This window comes from Staurois parvus, unplaced genomic scaffold, assembly GCF_062004578.1.
Source record: "Staurois parvus isolate SC_StPar_1 unplaced genomic scaffold, SC_StPar_1.0 ptg000929l, whole genome shotgun sequence".
NCBI lineage: Eukaryota > Metazoa > Chordata > Amphibia > Anura > Ranidae > Staurois > Staurois parvus.
The window spans coordinates 2,061,556-2,084,023 of record NW_028318725.1 but is presented as its reverse complement, the minus strand read 5'-3'; the positions used below and the strand labels follow the sequence as shown (position 1 = coordinate 2,084,023).

The 22,468-nt window shown below is 37.2% G+C and overlaps 1 protein-coding gene across 1 annotated transcript in view; it reads right to left on the bottom strand.

The window, feature by feature from the left end:
* Positions 1-309: 309 nt before the first annotated feature.
* SLC1A1 (solute carrier family 1 member 1) overlaps positions 310-22,468 on the bottom strand; it is an 80,056-nt gene continuing 57,897 nt past the window's right edge. The window contains exons 8-13 of the mRNA XM_089656698.1: positions 20,834-21,018; positions 18,274-18,381; positions 15,608-15,730; positions 14,099-14,293; positions 11,908-12,042; positions 310-5,366 (exon numbers count right to left, since the gene is read on the bottom strand). Coding sequence (XP_089512824.1) covers positions 5,114-5,366; positions 11,908-12,042; positions 14,099-14,293; positions 15,608-15,730; positions 18,274-18,381; positions 20,834-21,018 — 999 coding nt within the window. The 3' untranslated portion in view covers positions 310-5,113. The remainder of the gene's footprint in view (positions 5,367-11,907; positions 12,043-14,098; positions 14,294-15,607; positions 15,731-18,273; positions 18,382-20,833; positions 21,019-22,468) is intronic.

The window sequence follows — 22,468 nt, the reverse complement described above, 5'->3', positions numbered from 1 at the left end:
AGCTGAACCCCATCCTCCAGGTAAAAAAAAATCTAAGTCCCTGCTTGGGCAGAGAGTATTGATAATGAATCTAAACAATGTTTGGGTTTACAACACTTTGGAATTGTATAACATTCAGTTGAAGAACTGTAGTTTGAGAGCAAGAAAGGGGTGCTATCTTTATTTACATGTTGGAGGTGCTGTATGAATGTCTGTTTTTCCTGATTACCTTGTGTTCACGTGATGCTACTTGAAGGGAAAGGTTTGTAACCTTTTTTTGCTCCTAATACTGAAACGGTAAACATAAATAAACATACACAACACAAGCAATTTATTAATTTATGCAACTGATCACATTTTATTAGGATATATTATATTGTAGATTTACAATGTTTTTTTATATTACACATGTACAGTTCAAAGATATGACATATTTATTAAAACATAGTATCCTCTTACTCAAAAGAGTAAATTTAGAGGCAGCTATTTTTGGCACATGATTTAAAGCTTCAGAACCAAACTGAATTAACAATTGCTATATACTCCTCTATTTAATGAGTGACGCTTTAATATTCATTCAGTTTTGAATATTTGTTAATTTGCTTGATACTTTATAGGCAATTTGAAAATTCTCACATATACAATGCTCTGAAAGCTTTTTTAATAATAAATTTATTAGGCGATCCGTGTAATGTTATTTAGGCACATTTCCATTGCAAGTTACTTAAAAAATTAAGTCTATGATACAGTATTTAATCTTGCATACAGCTTTGTAATGTTATCTCAGTCTGGTCCTGAGAGGGGTTCTGCCCCATTCAACACTGAATAGATTCCACAACCATTTAGCATTTAGTGTCTTGTTATGCAATTTACAAGTAGTTACAATCAACTTTTTTTTTCAAATCAGCAAAGGGACAGAGCATCTACACCCACAAGTTCTGAGCCCAAACTGTCACATTGGAAACTACTAATCTGAAGTAGCTCCATACTAAATTCGCAGAGATTGCTGGGAGAGCACAACAATAAATACTTGCTATATCTGTGGTTGCTTCACCTTTTCAGTGTTGGTATAAGTGCTTTGCTGTTATCTCAAGGCTGTGATCCTTTTTTTGACACAGTGTATTTCACAGTGAGTGTTAATAAAACTGAGAAATATTGAGCGGCTTTTCCTGTTTTTTTATTTTATTCCATCTCACGTTTGCCATTCCTAAACCATAAAATATTGGGACAATCACAGTAAAATTAAATATCCTGATAAAATTGTGCAGAAAGCATTTATTGGAGGAGCAAATTTCCCTTATATTTGCGAATCCCTGTTGACATCTAAAAGGTAGGCATGAAAAAAAGTAGAATCCAATGTAGAAAGCAAGTGAAAAAAAATACAAAATGTTTGTCTTTTTTTTGCGATTTGATTCAAAGTTTATTTCCATCTTTGCGGCCAAATTTGAGGAGCACCCGCTATATGTTTCTTAGATGTTTCCATTCATATAGAATACCCTAAAGGGTAATTCCGCTTTTGATATAAAAAAAAATTAAAAACTGTTATAGCATATACAATTGCTACGCAAGTCATATTGTCATTGAATGTTATTAAAATGTACTTCTCCTTTTCAATCTGCACTTCTAAAATTTTTATGTCAAATTCAATGGAATGTGGAGGTGTTCTGTACACAGAATACCTCCAAAAATGTCATTCCTGCTTGTGTGATTAGCTCAATGATTTTCCCAGAAGTCTGCACTTAGACATATTAGGCATTAGGTCACATTTTAAGTATCCTGTGCAGTAAAAATGTATGTTTTGGTGAGATCAGTCTAGTTAATCAAAGAGCTATTTCATTAAAGCAACAAAAGGTAGGGATCTTTAAAACAAATATTTTGTACCTTTTTTAGTGGTTTCTTTTGAGCAGAATTGTACACAGGACTCTATTAGGACAGATTGGTTTAAAAGTACATTAACCCTTAGTTAGAATAGGCCATGTGCACATCTAGTTTACATTTGATAATGAAGATCTGCCATTGCAGTAGAGACAGGGTTAATTATATGGTAAACATAATTCCCCAGGCCCTTCTTAAAATTACACAGAAGTGGAAAGATTTTTCAGTTTTGGAGTTTTTGAAAGAGAGCAAGTAAAAATATAAACAGCAATTTTTATTTTTTTTTAAGCTATGCTAAGTAAATGAGAATGTGTATCAATTATAAAGTAGGTGTTATCCCATTTGGCTGGAAAGATGGAAATACACTTTCAAGGTCTGCATTGGCCTAATTTAAAGTGCATCCCCACTCTAAACCTTTTTGTAGTCTTAAATAGAGTTGAGAAGTGTTAGAACCTCAGATTCTCTCTGTTGCAGGTTCTCTCTGTTGCAGGTTTTCTAATACTTTATGCCTAGTAGAAACATTGTCACCTGAAAGGAACTGAGACAAAATCTTCTCAGACAGCATAAAAAAACAAAACAATAAAAAACCTGAAAGAGTTTCTACTCTATTCCTCACTCCATCCAACCCTAGACGTTTTATGTGAATTTACACTTAAAATGATTGAAAGCCATTTAGAACCCAATTAACCAAAAGGAGAAAGGCTATGGTAGCTAAAGATACCTGTTGATAAAAAATCTTCAAGTAATTTGTGGGTATTTGACCCAGTATAATTCCCTACTTTGATGCGACTACTAAGATAAACTGAACCAACTGAAAACCAGCAACTTATTTGTATTAAAGTGGAAATAAAACCATTTTTTTTCATTTTGGATAAGGATTGAAAGGGTTAAAGGCCCCGATTTTATGTTTTTATTCCCAGTTTGGCATTTCTCCCCTCCCACTACTGTAAAAAGTGTTTTTGTTGCTGATTCCCAATATCTAGGATTTCCCTCTCTTCCCACCCTGGAAAATACCATCACTGGAAATAAAAGGTAATTTTTTCAATGGGGACACAGAGAGCAATAAAAATATATACATATGATAATACAGCATTTGAAATCTTTCTCCGCTCTATCTAAAGTACAGAAAAAAGTATTTTGCCTGGAGTTTCACCCTAAAATAACTGATTGACACCTAGGGGCTATTTTTTTCCATACAAGATTCACACAACACTCAAGATTCAAACATTTTCCCAATTGAATCCAATTGAAAAATGTGTGAAACCTTTGCTAATGTTGTGTGACTCTCCCATGAAAAAATATATAAATAGATCATCTAGTAGCTCCAATTTCCTAACTTCACTCACTAATTTTTCAGCATATTTAAATTGTTCAGGAGCACTGATTTGTAATTGTTACCCTTATAGATAAGAGACACTAACATTTTTGTGAACCTGTTTATGACCAGCATAAACCATATGTGACTGCATTTAAAGAAAAAAAGGTTAACACTAAATGTATAGACCAGCTATTTAAATCATATAGATTCAAATCTTCAATTAAAATAAAAAAACTACAATGATATACAGCTTACCACAAACTAACACATGGGCAGAGGTCAACTGAGACCCAAAGTGGCAATTAATAGAAAAGATTAAATATGTATGCATTCAACTGAGATATACTAAATAATTCAGTGTTGTATTTCACGAATTATCTATTGCTTATAATGAGCAAAGATGTTTGGACTATTTATTAGACTATGAAAATACTTAATTCTCAGCATCAATTAGATTTTATTTTGAAAATGATGTCTATTGAGGCCTCTTGCTAATGACAAAGAATGGCACATTGATATATCAAGAGAACACTGCTTCTCAAAGAAAAGGAAAGCCTCCTAACCCTTTGCCTACCAAAATGGTATGCTTTGCAATTTTAACAATGCTTACATGCTTTATAAATAGTGTTGCATTTTACATATCCTTTATTGCATGAGTTCAGAACTAAGGCAAGCTGAAACATCATCTTACTATGCAGATGTCCTCTGGAAGACTTGTAAAAGTAAATCTTTTTCATTTTGACAAAAAAATGGAAAATGGTAGGTTTTTGGAAATAGATTTGGCACAATATACAGATAACTCCTGCTGTACACAATCATTTACAATGTATGCGTTGTTTAAAGGACCACTAAGCCATGAAATATTATCCAATACAAATGTTATACTGTAAAAAAGGACCACTAAGCCATGAAATATGACCCAATACAATATTAAACTGTATAACACACACATGATTCAACAGCATAACTAACACTGAAGATAATTCTTATACTGCTGACTACAAATCACTGCTCATTGTGATATGCCATTGTAGGCTTTAAAGTGAACCTCTGTTGTGACAATAAGTCCTGTCATTAGTAAGGGCCTTTTTTGACAGCTTTTGTTCATCTGCTTTCCCTATACAAGTCTATGGAATTGCAAAGGCAGACTGAAAGAGGTCAAATGCAATGTAGGCCCCAAGGAGGTTGTGTACCTTTAAATGATCTCAGTAGCTACTCAAACTGATGTTTAAGCACATTGTATTTGCCCATCAATACAAGTCCAACGATTTTCAATATAATAATGCTTTACCTATGAAAAAGTGTTGGCACTGTTACTTGTGGCTCTCATAAATCCCTGAAATGCTTACGATCCCAATGTGAGTAAATGTCAACAACAGTTCCTTTTATATAAGGCAACATGTTTGTATTTCAAGTTTAATGGTCCTTTAACCAAACAGAAAGAACATGCAGGCTTTTTCAGTTAAACAGGACATAGAGCTATGACAATGTGGAAAGAGCATTAATCCCTAGGATCCAATCAGATTTCAGATTTTTTTAGTGTAATCGATAAAAGAAAGAGTCTGACTGCTTGCTATGGGTTGCTGCACATTTCACTTTGCTCTTTACATTGTTGAATAAGCCTAGTAATGTGTTGCTGTGCTTCAGAAGAGCTTATCCAAGGTTCACATTATTGGCCAGGAAAAGAAAACCCCCAGGCAATGAACATGCTAAGTCTGATAATACATTCCAAATATTGGTATTTAGATACCATAAGACAGTATTATAAAAGTGAAATATTTTATACTCTTCTTTATGCTTTGCTTGCTCACAATGAGCAATAAAAAAAAACACTCTTCGGTCCAAAAGTTAAAAAAAAATCTCAACTTGCTGTCTTTACTTCAAATGTCAATCAATTCAATGTTCCTTAATGTCCTGCAACAACTGGCATTCCCAGTGTTTTTAGAACTGTGATGTCTGGGTGAAAGATATAGCATCTGACTTATCTACCGCAAATCCTCCATTCACATAGGACTTCTTCCCTTCATCGTCTTCGTCTTCATTTGAAAGTATACCTTGATCAATGGCAAAGGGATTAGCAATGTTCACTTGTGATGAGACATCCATTTGTTCCAGTTCTTTCTTGGAGAGCTTCTCTACTATTCCAGTTCCAAAAGCATCACCAAGAACATTTACCATGGTCCTAAATCGATCCCTGGAAAAGATAGCAAACATAATGAGTCCTCTTACAATCTTTCAGCATTTTGTGATATTTTTAACATAAAGCATCCCTGATTAACCAATATATAGATAAGTATTTGTTAAATATAGTATTAAAAGTAATGTTAAACTGCAGCTGGCAATTAGGCAGAGTTCATTATAAAAGTTTTCTCACTGTGGATCTAAATATACAGTAAATGACATTATGGTTTAGGGTTATGTTAACTGTAAAGTGTCACTAAACCTACAGCATAAAAAACTATGAATAAATGCTGTATTACATGCTGTTCATACTCACTCGGTCACTATGAGATTCATTTTCTATATTCTGTAAAAAACCTGGTTGATCCTGCTGTCTATCTCCCCCCTTCTGTCCAAGTCCCCAATTCAGCTAGGGATTTTGAAGAGCAGTGTTGAAAACTCTGCACATGCTCAGTTTTCAGTGAGGTTCTATGAGCATTTCCTCCCTATCACATATGAGCAGTCCATGTGGCTATAGAGTCACACATGTGGGCGCATACACAGTGCTAAATGACAGCCCACTCCCTCCCTCCTCCTCCATGCCCACTAACCAGCTACACACAATGGGGGGGGGGGTGGGATATTACATCTTGATTGATGAAGGCTTCACCTCTCTCTTATTCTAAGACATAGAATTGTTATTGCCAAAATATAATAAAGATTTGATTTCAAATATATATTTATATGATGATTTAAAACAGTTTATCAATAATAATTATTTATTTTATACTCTGTATTCCAAAGGCTGTTTTTTTTAGTTTGAACATGGGACTAGCAGCAGAGGACTAGAAGCTCCTCCTGCTTATATTTCCCTGTAGGCAGTCTGGGAAAGAGCTGGGTCATGGGACAGCTGTATATCGATTAGGACATTTTTTTTTCATAATTATAAAAAATCACAGTGCCATCATCCATATACATGTAAATTAAACAGTGTGTGTTTAGTATTAGGATTAGGTAAAGACGTGTGCTTAGGTTAATGCAGATAAAGGTTTGGTTTATAGTATAAGATTAAAGTGTGTTTACACCTAAAATCTAGAAAAAAAAAGGGAATGGAGTTAGACAAAAACTGATTAAGGCTTTACATATACTTTATCTTTAGGATAAGGTCCAGATTAAGGGTTAAGAAAAGGGTCAAGTACACTGACGTTCAGTGTTTCAGTGTTTTTTTTTTTTACTGTTGTAACACCACAGCTACTAAAGCTTTATAAACTATGGGGAAATTTGATTTTAAATTTTTTTTTACTGGACATGTTTAATAGCAAAAAGTCAAAAATATTGTTTATTTCTCAAAATCAGCGAGTTTTTTCCATAGTGCAAAAAATTAAAAACAGCAGAGGCGATCAAATACCACCAAAAAAAGCTCTATTTGTGGGGAAAAAAGGACATACATTTCATTTGGATGAAAGATATTCAGGATTTATAAACTATTACTGTTTTGACTTACAAAGTTTTTTGGCCCTGAGATTTAAATAGCAACCTTACACAGGACAGGCTGTTTGATGATACCACTTCAGTTTCGTGCTGATTCACACATGTGCGGTGTAGATTGAAGCTCAGGTTTCACAGCTAATTGACACAGTAGTTGTTCACCGGTTTAGGTCAGGTTTACATCAGGTTCAGGATAGGATCTGTTCAGGTTTTTATCCTGTTCACACATGTCAGGTTTAGAAATGGTTCCCATAGAAGTCCATAGCCTGTAATCCGCACCTGAAACTGACGGCACTGCTCAGAAATCGTACATGACTCTTTTTTAAACTGCACTGAATCCACACTGAATCTGCATTGGCAAGGCACCAGACATATGTGACCAGGCACCATGAGAAGCCATTTTATTTCACATGTCATGCGGATTGGATCTGGTTCAAATTGCATTCAATCCGCATTTATGTGAACTGGCACTAAGAGATACAGTGGTGTTCTCTCTGCACTGACAACCTTTGCTACCTTCTCCTATCGGCCTGATCCGTGAAAAGGCATTTGTATGCAGCAGGCCTGATTGGCTCTCAGACCTGCTCCTCCCTCTCCCAGTCTATTTTACAGGGAATTGCAAGAGACTAAAGGAAAATCAAATTCTGGTACTTAAGTTGAACTAAAGAAAAAATATATTTATTTATCGATTGAATAATTAAAACAGAGCTGTATGTATTTTATATCTGAATGAAGTTCAGCTTTAAGTATTCTGAAATATATTAAATGTGCTAGTATTCTCAAGCACAGTCTAGGTTAATAAATTTCTTGTAGTTACTCTAGTTAGTTGTGTCATTCCTTAACTTCTTTTTATCTCTTTATTCTGTACTACAAGTAAATAGCTGCAATTACAAGGTGTAATACACTGGGTTATAAACCACATGGCAACACACAATGTGCAAGCCAGGGGTCAAGGATGTACAATCTGGTGAATAACAACAAATTATCTGTTTTGGGTATCATCCTGTTCAGTGACATAAGCTATGAATGACGTTGTTTGAAAAGCAATTTTTACTGCAGTACTGGCATTTTGTTAACATTGCAGAATTGGAAAGGAAAGATGTAGAAAGGATCTAATAAGTAATTGATGGGTGTGACCTTTTTGCTAAAGCTCCTCTCTTTAAACATATGAAACTATTAGGGAAAAATAGATCATCATTGCATTGGAATAAGGGCAAAAGGTCTCAATTTACTTATCATCTTTTCATAACTATGGTTGGCCATGACTGGCCTTTCATGGTTTATTAATCCGGTAATTTGGTGTGGTAGCTGTCTGAGAGGGAGGAGGCAACCTTTCCCATTTATGGCCTTTTGCATACAAAACCCTGAAAGTTATAGATAAGATAATGCCAACAATGTAATCATCAATCTTTCTAGGACAGACATGTAAAACCCAGTTTATGATCACAGCTACTCATTAAACACATCCAGCTGATACGAATAATTACAGTTTTATCAGACAAGCCTATATCAGAAAAGCTATGCAGTTTAATTGTTAATCTTCTTTCCACCTCTCAGTTTGGGAAAGACTGTGCTGTAGGCATACAAACCTGGTCAAATCATCTGTCTAGCAGAGGAGTCACAAATCATTATTTAAAGTGAATCTAAAATCTTTTTAGAGTTTTTTTTTTATACACATTGACTGTGACCAAAGAAAACATACCCTAATCCGTGAGCAAGCATGTCATAAAAACATTTCTCTGTATGTGCCTCCTATGTATATTTAGCGGAGGCAGCTATACTTACTCATTTCATGCGAACGATAATTGGACTTTCCTATTCCACTGTCTAATTACAACTCTATCAATCTGCTAGAACAGAGTGAGCTAAGCCTAGTACACACGATGAGAAAATCGTAAGAAAAATACCACTTTCTGAGCGATCGTCCAATAATCTGATTGTTAGTACACAGCTTATGAGAGCCGATCACAACAGTTTATACAAAATTATCCAAAGGGACAACAACAAAAAATGTTCTTGTATGACAGTGGGAACAAATGTTTTTCGTTTAATCAGTACAGTATTCATTCTTAAAAAATCAAATGAGCTGTTCTCTGACCCCTGCTCTTGGCCTTGTTATCTTTTTCCTTTTGCACTTCTTCCTTTTCTTTTTTTGTTTGTTTTTGGTATGGAAGTGGATAGCTGCCTTTGGTTTGAGTTACTGTTGGTGTTATAGCAATGTTTTTGTCATTTATGTGCCATTGATAGCCCCTGTGTGGGTGCACCTTTTGCTCTGTTGGTGTTAGAGCACTGTTTTTTTTTTATGTACAATTGATAGCCCCTGAGTGGGCGTGTTTTGTTGCTCCTGTCTTAAACTGTTTATAAATTAATAAAAACATTGAAATACAAAAAATCAAATGAGCAAGACTGCCCATGCTCGAAAAACAAAAAAATACTTTACAATGCAATACAAAATATTACATCATTGCGGGAATTGTATTTTGTATACAAGAATTTTCATAACTCTAGAAATCTATTCAACTTTGAATGATGTCTATGTGTCTATGAGATTTATTTATTTTGTCTCTTTCTAATAGGATATTGAATACACTATTAGACATACAGAATGCTCTACAAATCTGTAGATTGTGCTACTAATCTTTATTTTCTTGCAAAACTCAAAAGACCTACAACTCTTAAAATGGCAAATAGCATTCACAAAAACACATTCAGCATGTGTCACATCATAAAAATAATTAGGGTAAAGTTTACAAAGATAAATAAAAATGTGTATTTAATAAACATATGCTAGAATTGTACATAGCAAATAAAGGTCTGACATGAAGCAATTCCACCTATGTTCTGAGATTCCAAATGACTAATAAAAATATGACATGGCAAGAAAAATTAGTCTTGTGATGTTGATTTTATGAGCCTTTCAGATAAATATTAGAAGAAGAAGAGAAGGTGGAGTGATTCGAAAAGGCTAAGTATTGGACAAAAAAATGCAGCCTGATGTTTTATGTAATTTTTTAACAAACAGAAGAAAATGTGAGAACTTGAGAGTCCTTTAACCACTTCTCATCCAGCCCATGTCTATAAACGGCCAGACGGGAGCACGGCCAAAGCGGGTTGACGTTTCTAAACGTCACCTGCATTCACTGCCTGTGCGCACTCCCTGGGAGTGTGCGGCACCGTGATACGGTGCAAGAATGCAGCCAGAGAGAAAGAGAAATGATTGCTTTTACAGCATTTAAATAGTAACATAAAAAAATGTAAAAGAAATTTAGAAAATTATATGTTTTGGTTATAAACTCATTTGGGTTATTTTTTTTTTTACTAAAAAGACAGATGAATACATTTGGCTAAGATTTATGAAGAAAGATTATTTATTTGCAAAATGTTATAAGAAAAACACTTTTTTTCCAAATGTTTGGACTTTTTCATTTATATAGAAAAAAATAATAAAAATCCCAGTGGTGAATAAATACCACCAAAATAAAGTTTTATCTGTCTCAAAAAAAATGCTAAAAAATTCATATGGGTACAGTGTTGCAATTGTCATTTAAAGTGTGATAGCACTGAAAGCTGAAAATTGGCCTGTGCAGGAAGGGGGTGAAAGTTCCTGGACGTGAAGTGGTTAAATTAACCAATCTTTTCAACTAGATATCTGGACTAACCATTTGTGTCCACTGTACTTAAGGAGTCATGCTGTAAACGTGACTGTTGCCATCGTATTCTGTATTAGTGATTCTTGGTTCAATGTGGCATATATTCAGTTTAGATCAGGTGGAGATATTTAGAAATCCAGCCAGTCTCTGATGAGTCTGGTCCAGTGAACTGGTACTAAATGTAATTGAAAAAACAAAAAGAGGGCGCACCGGCCTAGTGCATTATCGTTTAAAATATTTATTGAAAGAATAAAAAAGTAGGTATCATACTCACAATGGACATAAAAAACATAGGCACATCACAATGAACAAAGGTGTTCAATCCATATAGCATCTGAGTCCGCAACGATGGAACCCTGGATGACCAACTGTCTGACGTGTTTTGAGGACTCAGCCTATGTTTTATATGTCTATTGTGAGTATGATACCTACTTTTTTATTCTTTCAATAAATATTTTAAACGATAATGCACTAGGCCGATGCGCCCTCTTTTTGCTTTTTCATTTGCATTTAGTGACTTAGGTCCGTTGAGGGCAGCAAGCAGTGCATATTCCAGAACATTTACATTGTCATCCTAGCCTCTGCTGAGTCCATCCCCAGCGCAGGAGTAAAGAATTTGCTGTGTTTGACTAGTGAACTGGTACAACTGTAAAGTATTTGTGAGTCTGTGTTTCTGGAGAACTTTGAAGGTGTGAAAACTGGGGCTACGAATAAGTGAAAAAAGGCCTACCAGATTGACCATCTAGGCCCAGGTACGGTCATGGACAGCTGCAATATATACAGCAACATCCAAAGGTCGGATATCATAGACCTAATACAGAGAAAATACGGGGACCTCTGTTTGGGTATTGCATCTTTTGCCTGGATGTGCATAGGCTGAGGAGAGTCATGAGCTCCCCAAGGCTTCTTTATTTCTTTGCAGAAGCTGCAAAACTATTTGGGTTTTTTGATCCAAAATCATTCACCTCTCTGCAGTTGATGTGTGCATTTAGAGAGAAGTTTCAACTGCCTGGCTTTCCATTTTGTTACCACTTCAAGTTGACAACTCACCCTCTGCTGGGAGACCTGGAAACGGTTACTGGAACTGTTGGAATTTTCAATGCTGGTACTCTCAGTAACACTTAAATTAATTATAAATGGGAACAAATATATATTCCTCAAAGACTTCAGCGTTTTTTACATTCTTCTGTCATGACTACATCCCTTTAGTAGGTCGCATACCAGCACCAGAGGGTGTCACAGCAGCACTCTCCTGAGGATATGTTCTGATGACAAGGTCAGGGTAGTATTGACTATGGGTCTGCTTTAGGTAATATATTTTGCATAACATGTCATAATATAATATATATATATATATAGAGAGAACCTATTCATAACACACAATTCCCATCTACCAAATGATATGAAAACATGTTCTCCCACACAAGAACTACTTACAAAAGCCAGTCAACAGCTATTATAAGAGTGACATCCTCAGCTGGAAGACCCACGGCGCTCAGAACGATCACCATGGTAACCAGGCCGGCCTGTGGTACTCCTGCAGCTCCCACACTGGCTGCTGTTGCCGTTACACTGTAAAGTATGAGACAAGAATTAATAAAGAATACGAGCCAATATATCATAGCACATTTTCATTTTTTATTTGCATTACACTTTCTTACATTCTTTAGATCAGCAAAGAACCCTTTAATTAAATTGCTTTACTGCAGATAATGCAAAGGCAGGAGGCAGCAAACTAAAGTATATTATTAACAGCTGTAGTTCAATGCAATATTCATGACTCCCTGTGTGTGTTTATCATGTTATATTCAAATATTTACTTTGGGAAGTAGTGATTAAACTAAATGAGTTGATTAATTTGTAGGTGCTAACAAAGGTAATGGTCATGTGATAAATGTACACAAAAAGAGCAAATGTTTCCTAAACTAGAATAACTCATATCCATAGCAGACCAGGAAACTGACAAAGGTCCAACATTATGTCTGGAGGAAAAGAAATTTAATCTCCAAACACGGAAAGGTTTCTTCACAGTGAGAGCTGTGAAAATGTGGAATAGACTCCCTCAAGAGTTGGTCCTGGCCAGCTCCGTGGATTGCTTTAAAAAAGGTGCTAACAAAGGTAATGGTCATGTGATAAATGTATGCAAAAAGAGCAAATGTTTCCTAAACTAGAATAACTCATATCTATAGCAGTCCAGGAAACTGACAAAGGTCCAACATTACGTCTGGAGGAAAAGAAATTTAATCTCCAAACACGGAAAGGTTTCTTCACAGTGAGAGCTGTGAAAATGTGGAATAGACTCCCTCAAGAGTTGGTTCTGGCCAGCTCCGTGGATTGCTTTAAAAAAGGTGCTAACAAAGGTAATGGTCATGTGATAAATGTACACAAAAAGAGCAAATGTTTCCTAAACTAGAATAACTCATATCCATAGCAGACCAGGAAACTGACAAAGGTCCAACATTATGTCTGGAGGAAAAGAAATTTAATCTCCAAACATGAAAAGGTTTCTTTACAGTAAAAGCTGCGAAAATGTGGAATAGACTCCCTCAAGAGTTGGTTCTGGCCAGCTCAGTGGATTGCTTTAAAAAAGGCCTGGATTGTTTCTTAGATACACAGAATATAACTGGATACTAACATTTATAGGTAAAGTTGATCCAGGGGATATCCGATTGCCTCTCGGGGGGTCAGTAAGGATTTTTTTTCCCTGCAGGAGCAAATTGGATTTAGCTTTGCTGGGTTTTTTTTGCCTTCCTCAACTGTGGGTATAGGATTATAACTTTTTTTTTTAATGGTTAAACTGGATGGACTTTTGTCTTTTTTCAGCCAGACTAACTATGTAACTATATTACCTAGCACTAGGTCTAATATGGTCTGCCCTCATAGTGATTTATGACATGCATGAAGAGTTCAAGCACCTCTATAAAAGTGCTAGGGAAGCAATTAACATATTGCTCTATGTTCATTTTACAGGTCCACTGGTCTCAGTAGTAGGATTGCTGAACGCTAGAAAGCCAGGGGCCCTAAGGGTTTTGCTATGGGGAATAAGATCATATTCCTAAATTGTAAGAGTATATTTAAAACTATGACCCATGTCCGACCTTTCTCTGCCCCCTCATTATATTGTGTAGTAACATACCTCAAATGCAAGCTCAAACCTCTTTAAACCGACTTGTACAGGCCTCTGCGCATGTGCAGTTAGAAACAGAGATACCAGGACGTTAAGCTTTGTGAACCCTATTATGCCCTCCACAAGCTGCAGCAATTTTAGGAGGGTCAAATCTGCATCTAAGCTCAGTACTAACATTACACAGAGGATTAAGAAAGTAAAGAGGGCTGGATTAGAGTTCATTTTGTGAAGGAAACCTGTACTGAGAAAATTTTAAATAAAAATATTAGCTGCCCTACTTTAATAATTGTTGATTCACTGAGCCAGAACATGCAATCAAATTAGAAAGTCAGAAGTAAAGTCAACACTCCTGATCTGAATACTTGTCTCATGTCATTGCCTCAGAAAGCACTAAAGCCATTCAGGTTCCAATCACTACTCAGTCACTTCAATTACTAATGATGGGAACACTTGCACTGCTACATGTAAACTTCTGTTAAATTACATTGTACACATATTCACCTTATTGTGACAATTTGACCGACATCTAGATTCATGTCATTTAACTGTGCGATGAAGACTGCAGCCACTGCCTCATACAGAGCTGTGCCATCCATGTTGATTGTGGCGCCTACTGGTAAAACAAATCTTGTGATCCTTTTGTCCACCCTATTCTTTTCTTCAGCGCAGCGGAAAGTTACAGGTAACGTTGCTGAACTGTCAAACAAAAACAGAATAATATTAATAAGGTTTGTCAAAGTCTAAGTTCTCTGCCCAATAATTTGACTTCAGGGTGAAGGTTTAGCCCTATAATATCAGAAGACACAAGTGTCAGATTGTAATTTTACACTACCTATTAGTTATTTTCTTTCTGATTTTTGATGTACACAATTTCTAATTGTTTCTTTGATGATTAATCCTATATAGCTGCACAATCTTGTCATGCAAACTTTCCATGGCTCAGTTCAAATCAGAATTCACAAAGTTTGCATGTAATCCATTTATTCATAGAACAAAGCAAGATCTCTGCACACCATTCTATGACAACTATCTCTAACTTTCTGTTGCTGGCCCTTTAAACTCATATAAATTATGTTTCTTATCCCTCGGGTTCTATGTGGATTTCCTTCTTTACAAAACACATTCACCCTCCATCATAGTCAGTCTAATCAAGACATCATATTTTCCAAAATGGTAGTCCAGGCACTACCAAGTTCTTGGTTAAATTAAATGTATTAATTATTGAACTAGAATGGGAATATCATATTTACAAAATGGGCAGCTTCATGGGCATGCTGGGTCTTCTAACCCGGGCTTTAAAGGTCGATGATGGCTCAGCTATGTGAAATGTCCTATAATAACCTCCAGATGCTATATTTGAGATAGACTCTCAAGTACATGTTAATAATGCCTTACATTTCATGAGTGTTCTGCAGTTGTGTTTTTGCCAAGCTCCTTACTTCTGGCTAAGCCCCATTCTTTCTGCTAAGCACCACACTGGATATAGATGTATCATGGCTAGTACAAACAGCTACTGCTTCATACTGGTACTACTAGCACACAGGGAAAATACATATACTGGAATACCCTTACCTGCTAAATCATTTGTAATTCTGTGCAGCTAGTTATGTAATCTGGGAACACTTGCCAGACAGCAAAGCTGATTTCTGACCTCCATTGGAGTTACAGCACAGATTGGCAAAGAACACAGGTGAATACATACCTACAAAGGGAACATCAGCACTCTAATGAAGCCTCCTCCTGTTAGCATATTTACTGTTAACAGAAATGCAAGCTCCTAACACTAGCCCCTAACACTAGCCCCTGTTGTTGGTACTGTATATGGGGTTGCAGCAGGCTGATATCAAGATTCAGTTGCAGAGATGTGTTATGTAAAGAATCTACATGACTGGAGCAAACAATCCTAAGACAAGCAGTGAGTTTTAGGCAATAAGCTGTAATGCACGCATGTGTTCATATTTGTTTTAATGTTTAAATGCTTTGAAATAGTAAAAGATGAGTAATACTTACCTAGATGATATCATGAGTGCTGTCAGTAGAGCCTGAGCCATGCCCATTGCAAATTTGAAAGGATTCTTTCGAACTATCACAAGATATATTAGTGGCAAAATAACAACAGAATGGATGGCAAGTCTGGAAAAAAAGATCCACTGGTTAATGAAAAGTTTGTTGTCATTATAATATGTAGGTTATTCTTCTTCTACTTTAGATGTTATATTTAAACTATTCAGGGGAGCTCTAACTGATACTTACTTTTCTTTCTAATTCAATAATATTTTTCTTATCAGCTTATTTTACTGTTTATTTTATTTGCATAAAAGGGGAATCCTCTCACTTTGATTTCCTCTAATTTCCTGTTGTGTCCAGAACACAGGAGATCTCCCTGATGGAGCATCAACTCCTAAAGCAAACTGTACGGAATTTGAACTATTTAATGTTCTATCTTAAAAAAGGTTTTCGCTATACATATACTTTAAAATGTATAAAATTCAAACTCAAAAAAATGTTCAGGTTTGTACAGAAAATGGAATGGTGGGGAATGTCAGTTTTTTTGGTTGTCTCATCATGGAGATTTTCCTTCACTTCTTATCTCCAAGACACAGCAAAAAGTGAAAGAAAATCCCCCATTAGGCCCCATCAGAGCTGGTTTCCCCATTAGAAGATTCCTTTTCTGGTGACAACTCAAAAATGCTGGATTTCCTCTTGCTTTCGGTATTGAACCACCAGGACAAATAGTAAGAGAGAATCTCCCTAGCGGGGACACAGACAGGCAAAGTGAATGAGGTTCTAACCCTTTCATATTATATAAAAAAGACTTTGGCTTTATATACACATTAACCTTTTGGTTTATGTCACTAAAGTATACAGTTGTGTCCAAAATTATTCAACCCCCAATGCTGTAAAGGGGTTTAGGGACTATAGTGTACATTTGGAATTGTATTCAGAATCAAATCCTACAAGGACGTTGTAACTACCCAAATGCAACTAAAATGACATCAATTGTTTATGTAATACAGTAGTAAATGGTTCTTATGTGGTTTCTTCATTGCCACAATTATTCAACCCCTTAAAGACTACCACTCTGAAGAACAGAGGTTCATACAGGTGCTTTCCATCAGGTATTGAAAACACCTGTGGATGTCACCGAGCAGCAATTAAGCATAATAAGCACCAATTAGGCAGCTTTAAAATGACTGTGATACTCAGCTCCTTCTAGACATTTACTGGTGTGGTTACAAACATGGTGAAGGCAAGAGAATGGTCCAGGAAGACAAGAGAAGAGGTGATTTCTCTTCACAGGAAGGGCAATGGCTATAAGAAGATTGCAAAGATGTTAAACATACCAAGAGACACCTTAGGAAGCATCATTCGCAAATTCAAGGCAAAGGGCACTGTTGAAACGCTACCTGGTCGTGGCAGAAAGAAGATGCTGACTTCGACTGCTGTGCGCTACCTGAAGCGTAGAGTGGAGAGAAGTCCCCGTGTGACTGCTGAGGAACTGAGAAAAGATTTGTCAGATGTGGGTACAGAAGTTTCAGCCCAGACAATAAGACGCACACTGCGTAATGAAGGCCTCCGTGCCAGAACTCCCAGGCGTACCCCCTTGCTGTCTCCAAAGAATAAGAAGAGTCGACTGCAGTATGCCAAAAGCCATGTGGACAAACCACAAAAGTTGTGGGATAGTGTTCTGTGGACTGATGAAACAAAATTAGAACTGTTTGGGCCCATGGATCAACGCTATGTTTGGAGGAGGAAGAACAAGGCCTATGATGAAAAGAACACCTTGCCTACTGTGAAGCATGGTGGAGGGTCAATCATGCTTTGGGGCTGTTTTGCTTCTGCAGGTACAGGGAAGCTTCAGCGTGTGCAAGGTACCATGAATTCTCTTCAGTACCAGGAGATATTGGATGGAAACGTGATGCAGTCCGTCACACACCTGAGGCTTGGGAGACGTTGGACCTTTCAACAGGACAATGATCCCAAGCATACCTCCAAGTCCACTAGAGCATGGTTGCAGAGGAAAGGCTGGAACATTTTGGAGTGGCCATCGCAGTCACCAGACTTAAATCCGATTGAGAACCTCTGGTGGGACTTAAAGAAAGCAGTTGCAGTGCGCAAGCCTAAGAATGTGACTGAACTGGAGGCCTTTGCCCATGAAGAATGGGCGAAGATACCCGTAGATCGCTGCAAGACACTTGTGTCAAGCTATGCTTCACGTTTTAAAAGCTGTTATAACTGTAAAAGGATGCTGTACTAAGTACTAAGATTGAATGTCACTTGGGGGTTGAATAAAACTGATAATGCTGTGAGCACAGAAAAGACATTTGTGGTTATTTCATTATAACTGTTATGTTATATTTGTCTGACCTACAAGTGCCTCTTTAATGTAAATGTAAGCAAGATGACTGAATGATCAAAAGCAATGTCAAACTGGCCAAAACACTCAATTTCAGTGGGGGTTGAATAATTTTGGACACAACTGTATAAGTTATAGAAACCACATAAGTGTTAGGGTGCAAAATGTGCAGTGAGCTAGGATGCCCTAGTCTTTCTGGAAAATTCCATAATCTACCAGTCCAGGTCTGATGACATAATGTATATTAAAATTGAAAGCATATTAATTTACATGTGAAGTAACAATGCAACATAACATCATATTTCATAGAGATACGTACCCGCTGAGTACAGTTGCCATGTAAAGTCCTAGTTTGCGGAATATTTCCCAGTCGTTAACTTCAATGATCTTCCCCGCAATTAAAAACAAGATACCAAGGGGCATGTACCTAGCATACATTTAAGAGTAGCATTTAAAATGTGACTTTAAGGCAGAAAATGACTACAGATATGACACTGATAATAGCGTGTGACTAAAGAATTATGAGAAACTACTCATATTGTTATAGAGTACCCAGCGTTCCTTTTCCAGCCATGCTAGAAAGATTGAATTAGCATACAAAGAAAAAACAATAGATGTAAAAAGCATATTGTGCAAAGCTAAACCTCCTTAACTTGTGATTGACCCCCTTTATCACATCATATATCTACTAAATAGCTATAAGCTAGCCATAACACTAAACAGAAAGATTGACCTACAGTGCTACTAAACCCAGGACTATATATGGTCTCCCACAGTACACAGAACATGGAAACATGCAATTATTTTAGTAAATATGAACTGTTAAATACCTTTTCTCATCAGCAGTATATAGCAATCTTGTGACTTCTATCAGTGTTCAGCAGAGCACTGGTTAAAGTGTGTAGGAGGAGTTTTTATTCTCCTCTGATTGTCCTATGACAATAACCTGCATAACCCCTGGCCCTCTGACCAGACAGAGATGATTGGTACTGTGCTGATCACATTTATCTTCCCAAGAGAAAAAAAAAAACCTCCCTAGCAATACACACCAAACAGAGCATGTGCAGAATGACTCCTAGGGCTCTGTACTATCAGCAGATGGATTGGGGACAGTAGAAGGAAGGGAGGATCAGAGAAGACAGGATCAAACAGCCATTTTACACAATGCAGATGATTAACCCCTTAGGTTCCAAAGTGAGTATAACAAGCATGCCTATACCGACTGATTTTACTGTTGTGGGTTTAATAATGCTTTAACTGTGACACTTCCATTTACATACAGTATACACAAGACTGCATACTTTTTCTCCTATGTGTCCACATGTAACTTTTGCATTTTTTTGTTTTGTGTGGAATATTATGCTATTTGGCCATTTTTTCAAGGGCTATTGCCTCAGTTGGATATATTCCATAGTGGCAACTGTCACCAGGCCAAAAAGTTAAAGCAGAACTTTACCCATAACAACTTGATAAAAAATTATGTTTTTTAGCAAGTAACTGCACATTAATAATTATGCTACCAAAATTAGTGTGTGCTATAAATCTGCTCCAGCATTGTCCTGCTTTTTCTTGCTGGAGGCTGCCGATTTGCTGAAGCCCAAAGCCCATGAGCAGCAGGAAATTTCTAGGCTGTCAGCAGATCAGACATTTTCAGCAGTGTCAAAAAATAGAGAGCAACTGAGCATGTGCAGAGCTGGGTGGGGCAGTATACTACTGGATTTGAAACAGTATAGACACCTATTTTTAATGTTCTAAATAGCTATACCTGCAAAAGGGGTCAACCTAAAGGCATCTAGCAGGATTTAATTTTCTGCCTAAAGTTCCACTTTAAGAGAAATACTAATATTTATGAAAGTCATCAGAGGTGAAATAGATGGAAAGTCTTCGCATGGGACTATTCGGGTGACAGCTGTGAAAGCTTGGATTGCTCTTCACAATGGGGGGTCCTCTGACATTTGAGACCGTAAATCAAAGAAACTCTCTCTAGCAGAGTAACAGGCAGCCATAAGAGGGAATTTGTGTCACACCAAAGTTTAATTGTTCAAACACAGATTTATTCCAAGGTAAGATGAGATAAACTCTGAAACAAAATCAACGCATTGCAGAGGCTCAACACTCCCTCTTCAATGGGGCTAAAATGCTGGCATTTAATTCACAGAGAGGCTGGACAATATTTACAATGTAACAAAAATTATGACCCAACTGTTAAAAAACCAAGTTGGCTAGCAGCTGGTTCAGCCTGGCTGTGTGAAAAAAATTATCTCATCTTACCTTGAAATAAATGTGTCTGGATAATTATAATGCGATGTGGTGCTTCAATCTCAAATTCCCTCAGTCATAAACAAAGGAGACTGTGGAGGTTCTTTAGTGTGGGGAAGCTGTCAGTCCTAAGAATCCAGACATTCTAGTCAAAAACCTTTTACCCCCTATAACATTAGGATATGTATAAGGTTCCAGCACTATCCTTCCAAATTTATTTCATGTGTAGCTCTATGAACCAGACAGAGGTTCTAAACCCTACACAGTCCAGCTAAAAGTAAAAATGTTTTGGTGGGAGTTTCCCTTCCAACCATTCTGACAGTTTTAAAAAATCAAACCAAAATAATTGGTGGCTTTTCAGACTGCGGTTGGATAAAGTACAGCAGGGCATTTACGGCAATATTAAATTTGTTGTGCTGCAGCTAATTTCTAAAAGGTCTACTATGACATGATGGGGAGGGTGGAGCAGTAGGCCAGGAAACAAGTACAACCACATTTATTACCATTCACTCCAAAAAAGACTTTAACAAGAGTACGATGTTGAGTGTACTATCTTCATAAAACTTGCTGTACTGCAGTGTGAAAAAGTTTCCATTTCATATCATGAATAAAATACTTACCACATGATAATCTGAACTATTTGCATTGTCGCTTCATTCAATGCGTTGAAAAAGTCCACCAGAATTTGACCTTTTTCTCCCATTTTCCCAATGACAATCCCAAATACAAGGCAGAAGACAATAAGACCCAAGACATTCACTCCATCGGTGTAGACGCCAACAAGCTTGTATTCCTTTGTTTGGTTCTGTGGCATGCATCAAGAATGTTTCAAATTATACACATATTAATGTAATGGATTTTATTTATACATAGGTATAGCTCACAGAATATTGATTAGTGTACTATTCTGTGCCAACCCCCCCACAAAAATCATACAATTGCTTCTTAATTTTCACATACATCATCACTGAGTGCAAACAGTTTAAAATGTAATTACAATTTAACATTTAAAGTGTGTCATAACCTGAAAACAAAATGTAATATGTTGCAGCTTACCAGCCCTTAAAAGAGGTGGCTGCATTAGTTTTCTATTTTCATATTTTTTAAACTTTATTTTCATCTGGTGATCCTGCCAATTACATACTTTCTGATGTAGAGTGATAATGCTCACAATGCTCAATGTAATGTATCTATGGACGAACAGCATTATCACCTTAGGACTGGGGATGCGGTAACACTGCAGAACACCCCCCATCCTCATCTTTATACATAGGCAGGGCCGGTGCTAGACTATATTGCACCCTAGGAAAGGCCAGCTATGTGCACCCCCCCCTTCCAAAACTCCCCCCCCATCATGTCACCTTTCACATACCCCTATAATCCATTGTCATATCCTCCAAACAGCGACTTAGCCTGCCACCAAATCTGTCAACTGATGTGAATGTACAATATATATGTAAAGTGCTGCATAAATTGACAGCACTATATAAGTACCTGAAATATATAAATAAAAACTTCTTCAGCCACACCCACCTGTCAAGTGTAAACCCAGCGGCGCCAATTTTGTGTTTTAATTCTGCCTCAGCTAGCATAGCCTACACTCAGATATACTCCCTTCCCCTTCCCTACAGCCTTCACCACCATCCTCCTCCTATTCACCAGCCAGCAAGATTCCCTCTCCACCAAACAGTGTCCTGGTGCTTCCTCAGTTTTCCTTCTGATCCCCGCCAGCATCACTCCTGCTCCAGCATCGCTGTTGTATCATCTCCACTCCTGCAGTGCTGTTTCAATGTTCCTTCCCACCCCGCCATTAGTACTTCTGCTCCCACAGCCAGCACCACTCCCGTTCCTGTAAAAAACAACCCTGCCATCCATCCCTGCCACTGCGGCCAGACGGACAGCTCCTCACATCCTTCTCCCGCCAGCTGTCACTGTTGTCCAGGGCCATCTTTAATATTGCTTGGACCTTGGGAAAACATTTTCTTGGGCCCCCCACCAATGTAACTTCATCTCCACCCCCAACAAAGTATTATAGAAGGGGAAAAGGAAATATTACTTAGTGCAGTATTTTTAAGAGTGGGGCCACCATACCTGGAGCAGATGAGAAAGTAGTATTGTGGTAAGGATGTGGTGTACTGCAGCAGGGTGCAGTGTTAAAGAGATCGGTCTCTCCAGTACCAAGAAAAAATAGTATGAGGTGGGGGCAGGGTAAGTAGAAAGGTGTGTAGTGTTCTAGAGAGTGGGGCTTCTTAGTG